The following is an 8,792-nucleotide window of genomic DNA, read 5'->3' as shown; positions in this document are numbered from 1 at the left end:
AGAAAATGTCTGGTGTCTACCTTCATTTTTTTTCCCTCCTAGAATTTAATTCTCAACTATACAGCCTCCAAATACCCCTTTTAACATTATATATTAAATTCTGTGTTCCTAATATCTTATTGATGTAACTCCTGACATCTTTTTACCAAGTTATGGCTCCCTCTTCTGGAAATGGAAACACAAGTAAGGAGGACCAGGTTTCAAAGTGAAGTGTGCACTGGCAGCTGCATCCTGGCTTATTTGTACAGTTGTCAGCTTTTATTTTGTGGCCAAATTAAGCTGTGAAATAAGGTCAATAGTGTTGAGGGCTGGACTCAATAGTCAACACTGCATTCCTTCTCTCCCTTAATTGCCATCTGCTGTTCCCAAGTCAATATTTTTTGTTAGTTTTCTCCATCAGGGCCACACCTGTTGACCTAATACATGATACTATGTCAGAATCCTTCCTGAAGCTCAAAAGAGTCCATCCCTTGTCTCAGTATTTTCACCTCCACGAATTAAATTTTAAGTATGGCTTTGGTAAGTTCATGGGAGACCCACCTTTCATGTGTTCCTATTCAAGTGTTGTGCGTGAACCCTGACTGTAGAATCTTTCCAGATCTCAAAGTCAGACTCAGCTCTACAATATTGCTAGCTATCTTTTTCCTCTGAACTTTGTAGAGATGGCCATCTTGTTAGCTTAATTTCTAATCCCTAGATACACGAGGCCAAAAGTTCCAGATGACAAACCTATTGGAGGTTCATTAGTGTAAGCGAGTGAGGTGGGGAACAGCGCAGTTGCAGAGGGGCAAACACAGGGAGGAGTTAGTGTTGCTGAGATTTATGGGTGTTCTGAAGTGGGACATGAAAGAGGAAGCTGGGCTAATTACTACCCCTCCACAAAAACTGGACAGGAGGTGGGAGAGCAGAGGCATGAAACCAGAGGTGAGAGAATCTCCCCTCTTCCCACAGCTCGCTGCACCATGTTCTCTGCTCTGTTCCTTTTTTAAAAAAACTCCTTTGTGCTGAGGTGTTTATATGTATGTTTATTTGCTGAAAATTAGTAAGATTATGTAGGAGGCAATAAGGGAGAGGACAGGGCTCTCTCATTGCTCACTGTCCCCTTCTTGCCTTGATAACACTGCTTTCCTCTGCAGCAGGCCTATTTATAACTTGCAAATGTACAAAATGAGGTGAGCAAGGAAAAAGCAGGCAGTTTGGGTGGAGAGAAGAGGAGCCCTGCTTCCCTACTCATTGCCCTGCCCTCATCTTCCTTGAACTATTTATTTTAACATGCACAGAAATGTAATGTTAAATATGCATGTGTATAATTTAACTGTGGTGGCGCTTCTGAGCTCAGTGCAGACCTTGCATTTCCTATCCATAGAGTCCAATGAAGAATACTCTTCAAATTCTTGATTAGCAGGGTGCTTCAACACCTTTGTTGGTGGGTTGAGACCTTTGTCAGTGGTAATCTTTCAATAGCAGCTACCCATCTATAATGACCAAGATTCCTATATTATTTCTTACTAGAAACAAAACTCTGAGCCTAAATAACTGTATATACTATGAGAGTAGAAGTTCTGAAAACCAACTAGAGCTGTGTGCCTAGCCTGAAAAAGTATGGAGCGGGAGGCATTAAAATGGGTGTCTCTGGGTTTATACACATGCTTTATTCAAATCAAAAAGCCTCACTTTAACCTGTTTTTACCAAATGCAAAGAATTGCAAGTGTGTAGATCTACAGTAATTGTGGGGACAGGGGAGTACATACCTTTAAAATGCATGAAGTGGGGGGAAAAGTCTCAATACTTATCTTCATTATCCCTTTATCCTAATATTTGCTTTTTAGAGTTGAGTGTGCTTGACTCAAGCAGGAGTTAATGGGCCTGTAAGGACACAGGATTAAATATAGTATGTGTAGAAGGGGTAGGCGAGATTATTTATGTATGTTCCAAGATGCTTTTTGTTTTAGACACTTCCCTGCCCTCCTCCCCCAAAAGATTACAATTTGAAGGCCAGATTTGGATACCCTTAAACGTATGAAGTAATATTTTAATGTCTCAAAGCATTGTGCACGAAGGAGGTGAAATGATTTGCTTAAGGTCACCCAGCACACCCATGGCAGAGTAAAACCTGTGTTTCTGGACAGTGCCCTCTCCAGTAGGCTATGCTGCCTCTCCTGAACTGACCAAACTAGCACCCATTTAGCAAACCAGCTTTATCTAAATTGACTTATCCCACTTTGATGCAGAAAAAAGGATGTCCACACACAGACTTGCACTAAAATAACTTTTTATGGGGTGTAAACTGGTTTAGCCCAAGCCTTATTGGATTTCTTTACGCTGAGATTAGTTCTCCGCTCACATTTCTGCAGTGGAAGTATTCAACGGCCTCAATTTTGCATGTGCTGCAAACCGTTCATTACTCACGAAACTGTAGGAAATGTTGCTTTGACTTTTAGGATAAAAAAATAATTTGATATTATACTCTGCTGATGAATTTCAAAATTACAGTTAAAGCATAGAGTGGGAACGTGAAAAGCAGGCTTGGCCCAGAGCTGGGTGTAGAGGGGCAGGATTTTCCCATTTTCCCATTTTGTGAGTTACAGGGAAACCAGTTTCAGACCAAGCATTCTGCATAGGGGACCGCCAGGAAACTGAAAGTAAGGAAAAACTAACAAGTGTCTCTCTGCCCCTGCTTTTATATTGATCACAAATGCAGGTGCCTTTGTGATCAACACACACACACACACTTAAGTTTTCCATTCTGGCTGGGTCACTTCCACTGACATCTCAGTAACGGCACAGCCCACTTGCATCATATTCCAAATAATAAAAATAGTTTGTTTGTTCCTGGGAGTGCGGTTCTCCCCTTTCGCCCCTTCTCCACAACGCATGGGAAAGGTTTATAGCACCAAGAGAAAAAGGTCTAGGAATCTATCCTGCCTCTCCCTCCAGCCGGCAACGCCCCTGAGCAATGTAGCTGCACCGTGGTCTGGTATTAACAATGCGCCTTGGTTCTCGTTGGTACAAATACAGACACCCGGTCCACGGGAGGAATAAAACTGTCGGACTCCAATGTTAATAGCAACACTACTTGCAACTGATTCAAGTGAGATGCAAAAGGAATTCTGTTCTTATACTACCCTGTACCACGTCATTTCTGGCTGGAAGAGTTGAAGGGGGTGATTTGGTTGCAGATCTGCTTATCATCCCTTAGTGGACCCATTCAAACTCGGCCGTGGTTCTGGTACCCTGGGGCTAAATCTTTGTACAGTGCGTTCCGGCCCGCTGCACAACGTTGGACGCTCAATCCAGTTTGTAAATTTCCCCCCGGGCTCATCGCAGTCTGTACTAGCCGCTGCCAGGCTTGCTTCCTGGAAACGCTCCAACAGGAAGAGAAGTTGAAAACTGACACGTGGACTTTGTATTGCAAAGAGACAAACTCCCCTCTGAATCCCAAACCAGATCAGCTCGGCTTTCGCAAAGTAACAGGCAGGGCTGCGGTGACAGGCAGGCATTGCATCCACTCCCTGTGAATGAGCCTGGCTTTGCATCTTTCCTTTAAGCAAGCACCTTCCAGGAGAGTAGGAAATGTAACCCTGTTCTGGGGATTTTTCCTGTCATTGCTCTCTGCCCTTTTTGCAATCACTCCAGCATCCTTGCAAAAAGTGCCACAACCGCACGGTCTATCCGTGTCATTTTACTTAGTGAGTCGTCACCCTTTTGTAACAAAAATATTGAATGGCTTCAAGTATCGGTAGGAATGGTGTTCAGGTGTATAGTTCTGAACTGGTCTCGCTACATCATCATAGCCACCACTACCATCAGCAGCAGCCTGTAAAGAATACATATAAGGAAGGCACGAAAAAAGATGGGACTGTGGATTCCTATTGGTCCAGGTAAGACTATACAGTCTGTCATTATACATATTTTTATTCTTTTCCTTGTGCACAAACCCCTGCTATGTAGTTTTAATATGCAGAGTTTTCTTTCCCGTTTAATGGCTCTTTAATCTGTAGATAAAACACATGAGAGTGTCTGAATGACAGTGTCGTTTTGTAAGGATGGGCCAGTGGTTGGGGATCCATCCTGGGCTGGGACACAGGGAGAGCTGAGTTCAATGCATTGCTTTGCCACAAACTTCCTGCGGACCCTCCGGCAAATTACTTAATCTTGTCGTGTCTCAGTTTCCCAGCTGTAAAATAGAGATAACAGCACTTCCTGACCTCACAGGGGTGTTGTGAGGATAATTACATTAAGACTATGAAATGATACAATGGTAATGAGGAGCAAAGAAGAACCCGCATATACCCTGTTTCCCCGAAAATAAGACATCCTCCGAAAATAAGGCCTACTTACAGTTTTGCCTCTCGTTGTAATATAAGGCATCCCCCCGATAATAAGACCTCCCCGATAATAAGGCATCCACCGATAATAAGGCATTTTTCATTTCTGAAAAATAAGACATCCCCTGAAAATAAGACCTAGCGCATCTTTGGGAGCAAAAATTAATATAAGACACTGTCTTATTTTCGGGGAAACAGGGTAGATAGATCCTGTACAAACTGTCTTCCTTGTAAATCTGTGCTATTCCAATCAGGACTGTTTTAATAAGAACAATAGCACAAAGCTGCACTGCAGAGAAAGAAAAGGTAACCACCACATTAAATACAAAACACTTTTTTAAATGCAAGACAATTGAGCTTGTATCTGCCCTGTAGTTGGTTATTCAAACATGCCGTTTGAAACATTAAGAGCTTTTTATCAAAAGGTCTCAGCAGTTATGTTTGCACTGTAGATAATAACTAATTAAGATTAAAGGTAGCTAGATTACTCAGTAATAGTTTTTCCAAGTTCAATAATTAAGACTTTAAAAAAAGAACATTTTTTTTCAGCCAAAAATGTGCATCCACACTGCCTTTATGCTGATTATCAGTATGATGGATATAGTAATAGTTGGTTACCAATTACAATGTGCATTGTGAAAAATAATATTCTAAAATGGTTTAGCTGCCCAGTCTTAACTATTAGAGGGTGCAGCAGTGTATGTGATTTTATTTTAATCTGAGTTGATCCGGGAATTATTCCTAGCTCATTTTGTATTCTCCACTGTGTGTGTAAATGTAATATTGAAAACAGGCTCAAACCTTGTGTATAACTTAGTTGTACAAGTCTATGGCACATGCTATGTGATTGGGTGACACATGTAAAATTGCTACACTTCCCATTTTCATTACACAGCAGTACTGTGCTTAGTACGATGATGGGGTCCCAATTCCTGATTGGTGCCTCTTGGCGCTACCACAATACAAATAACAAATTGATGTTTTCTGAGGATAGCCGAATCTCCAGGTTATTAAGCCAAAATGTACTGCCTTTGACAGTGGTGGCATGTGTAAATTCAGGGTTGTCTTGTGTTCTGTAGGAACCTAAGAATTATCTATTTTTAATCTCTCTAAAACTGACTCTTCTCTCTGGCCTCGGGCAAATCACTTAACCTTTAGGCTTCAGTTTGCAGCCACGCTAATAATGCATAAGGGTGCTGTCAGGAATTAATTGGTTAATGTTGGTGAAATGATTGGGAGATGACGATAGATAAGGACGGTGACTAATTGGCAGAAGCCTTGCAAAACTGAAAGCTCATCATGGCGAGAATTCTTTAAAATGATGTGTGCTTCATAACAAATAACCATTACATCGATGGCTGATGCCACTGACCTTGATCCTCTAGTCTGCCAAGTGTGGCTGTAGCCCAGAACCTCCCATCACCACCACCACCACACATGTTAGAGAAAGTCTTCTGATCAACTACCCATTGAAGCCAATGAATCTGGTGGATTTTGTGGGCTTTGGATAAGACTCCCAGGAGAGATGGTAAAAAAGTAAAATCAATCAATCTATGAAAACTTATTTTATTTTTTTTATTGACTTGCATTGAACACTATGCTGATGAAAAGTTAGCAATCATTTTTAACTAATGTTCTTAGCGATCATTTATGTTGTGGCCTGACCCAGACACTCCAAGCAGAATTGGAGCTGCACAGTGCTGTACTTTGTATAAGCAGAGAGTAAAGGCTAGACATGCAGCCACAAAGAGTTTACAGTCTAATTTAAGAGAAGTTGCCATCTGTAGAGCTGGTTGTAATTTTTTTTAAACCAAAGTACAGTTTTTGTAGTGGTCAACATTTTTCACTTGTTTGTGGGGAGGGAGAGAGGGTAGATGGGCCAATATAAAAAAATCTAAATGAAAGTTTCATTTGGGGAAAACTTTGTTTCAAATTTGTGGCCCCCCCACCTGTGCTTCTCTGATTTGTTTTCTTTTTCCCATTAGAAAAGGGTGGAGGGAAAGTTTAAAAAAAAAAAAAAAAAAGGGCGAGAGAATTTGCCCCATTGCTGCAAAGGGAAATGTTGGCAGATTTCATTCCAGATTTCTTCCAAAAAAAAAAAGATTGATGAACCCCTAATTTTTGATGAAAATCTAGTAGCTGCCAGTCCTGTGTCCAACTGGCTCTATCAACAAGTGTTCTACTAAACCTTATGAAGGAACAGGACGGAGGATAATGGAAATGTCAATAAGATTATCATTTGTACTGCTGTTGCACATAGAGGCTCCAGCTAGAATCCAAGCCCTATTGTGTTATGCACCACACATGCAAACATAGAGATCAGGTCCCTGCCCCGTGAACAAGACCGTCAAAGAGTGGGAAGGGAAATACAGGTACAGAAAAGGGAAGTGATTTGCCTATGGTCACACAGCAGGTGAGTGGCAGGTTTGTGCAGTTATATACTCATACTACTGGCTAGAATCAAATTCTATCTTTATTCTGCCAAAAGCAAAATATGAAAAGAGGGAATGAACAGAAAGTTGCTCTTGCTAAACGGTGCTTGTTGCCATCTGTGGCTCTGCTAAGGAAATCCATGCTCAGGAGAGAGGCATGAAATAAACAAACTTGTCTTCCCAGTGGGAAAAAACCCACCCCTCTAGGTCATTCTAGTTGGTTATTAGCTGATTGGTTTGAAAAATCAAAGCTACCTTTGATGGCTACAGATCATAAGGTGTCAGCTGGTGTCTGACACGTTGCAATCAGGGGGAAAAAAGGATTCTCTCTCTTGACAGTTATTAATCGTGTTTGTTTTGGCAGTGCCTACAGGCCAACCCAGAATGGGGCCCCATTGCGTTAGATGGCACAAGCAGAGCAGTAGCTGGTCCATGTATTGAAGAGTTTACAATCTAATTAGGCGAGGCAGGCACAGGGCAGGGAAGGGTAGAACATAAAGAAGCACTTGGGTTTTCAATGGTGGGGAGCAATCATTTTTTGAGAAAAAACAAATGCAGGGAAGACAACCATCAAGCGGAGTTAAAAATAACTACCCAACACCCTTGGCAGTATCTCTGATTTAACTTGCTTCCGTACAGTCTTATTTGTGTGACTGTGCTGTGTTTACTTCACTTCGAAAGTTGCCACAAAGACGCTGTAAATTAAAGCAATGGACAGATAAGCTGCAAAAAGTCACCGGAATAGGACAATAAAGCAGGGAGGATTATCAAACATGACTGGAAACAGGGTTATGGCTCTGACACTTTCAGCAGTCGGTGAAGAAAAAATAAAGTGACCTATGATACAGGAGGGGGCTAGGATTTTGAAGTACTTCCTTAATTGCCATTGACTGCAGCAGAACACCTGATGTTCTGAGACATCAGAGCAGGAAAGGGAATTCTCTGGTAAGTTTCTGTGCAGTGAAAACCCGCAGCAGCCAGGTCTAATTCTGGGCTAACAACACTCTTGCTTTAATCCCTGTGAAGACATGCATGAGGTGCGTGACAACACTGTGCGCACAGGCAGCCACCTGCATCCCAAGACCTCACAGCACTTTACGAGGGAAGGAGCATGCTTGTCCCTTTTTTTAAAGAGAAGGAGACTGAGCTACAGAGACACTGGGGTGGATTCGTCAGAAACAGGGAGAAGGCAGCTTGCACCTCTCCTATTCCAGAGCTGCCACAAGGTAGTTCTGAGCACTGCCCTAACAGGCTGTCTGTCTGCAGTGGCCCCTATGGACCATTGCCCCAGTGTAGAATCACCAGAGGGCAGGTTCACCGTCGCTACCCGCCCTTGTCTGGAGCCACACAAAACAGCATTAACAGGGACCAGGATATGAACCTATAACTTCTTCCTACCATAGGAAACTCCCTTTAGAAAAACAACAACAAACGGCTGGGGCTACTGGCCATGTAGTTGGATCAGACTGTTCTTAGCCTTGCTGTCTGAACATCTCCCATATCCCTCCTTAAAATACACGCATATATGACCATCCTCATTCCAGCCTGCAAACCAGCATTAAACTAAAATCTAATGATAGCTTGAGCTCCAGCGAATCCATTTGAAAAGTCAGCCGAAACGGCTGTAAACAGACAGAATCACCAATTGGGGGAAAGGGGTAAGACTGAGTCAAGAGAAATGAAGTTGAACAAATATTTGCTCTGTGGCAGCTACTGGAGAAATTCCTCCAGTGTGAAAACACATTGCAAATAAAGGAACACTTTGCTGCTGGCTTTCCCTGGGCTAGAGTGAGGCTTAGGTTGTTGATTTATTTTGCCTTTGGGGGCTCTTCAGCATCCTAGGAAATTAGTTATAACCGTCCTCAACTGATACAAAATTTTAGAGAGCGATATTTGCTTTCACCTGAGCGATTCAGCTGGTATGAGCACAGTCCCCGGGGATTGTTACCCAGGGACACTTCAAAGAAGAGCTGCAGTGAACAGCCAGAGAGCTGCGTCGACTTTGATGGAGACATGGAGCTCAACACTGCC

The 8,792-nt window shown here is 42.4% G+C and overlaps 1 protein-coding gene across 1 annotated transcript in view; it reads left to right on the top strand.

The window, feature by feature from the left end:
• Nucleotides 1–3,471: 3,471 nt before the first annotated feature.
• Nucleotides 3,472–8,792, top strand: part of SLC17A9 (solute carrier family 17 member 9) — a 30,600-nt gene continuing 25,279 nt past the window's right edge. Inside the window, exon 1 of the mRNA XM_034787509.1 lies at nt 3,472–3,882. Coding sequence (XP_034643400.1) covers nt 3,725–3,882 — 158 coding nt within the window. The 5' untranslated portion in view covers nt 3,472–3,724. The remainder of the gene's footprint in view (nt 3,883–8,792) is intronic.

This window comes from Trachemys scripta, chromosome 12 (genome assembly GCF_013100865.1).
Source record: "Trachemys scripta elegans isolate TJP31775 chromosome 12, CAS_Tse_1.0, whole genome shotgun sequence".
Lineage (NCBI taxonomy): Eukaryota > Metazoa > Chordata > Testudines > Emydidae > Trachemys > Trachemys scripta.
The sequence above is the reverse complement of the archived record's forward strand: the minus strand, read 5'-3'. Positions and strand labels throughout refer to the sequence as shown.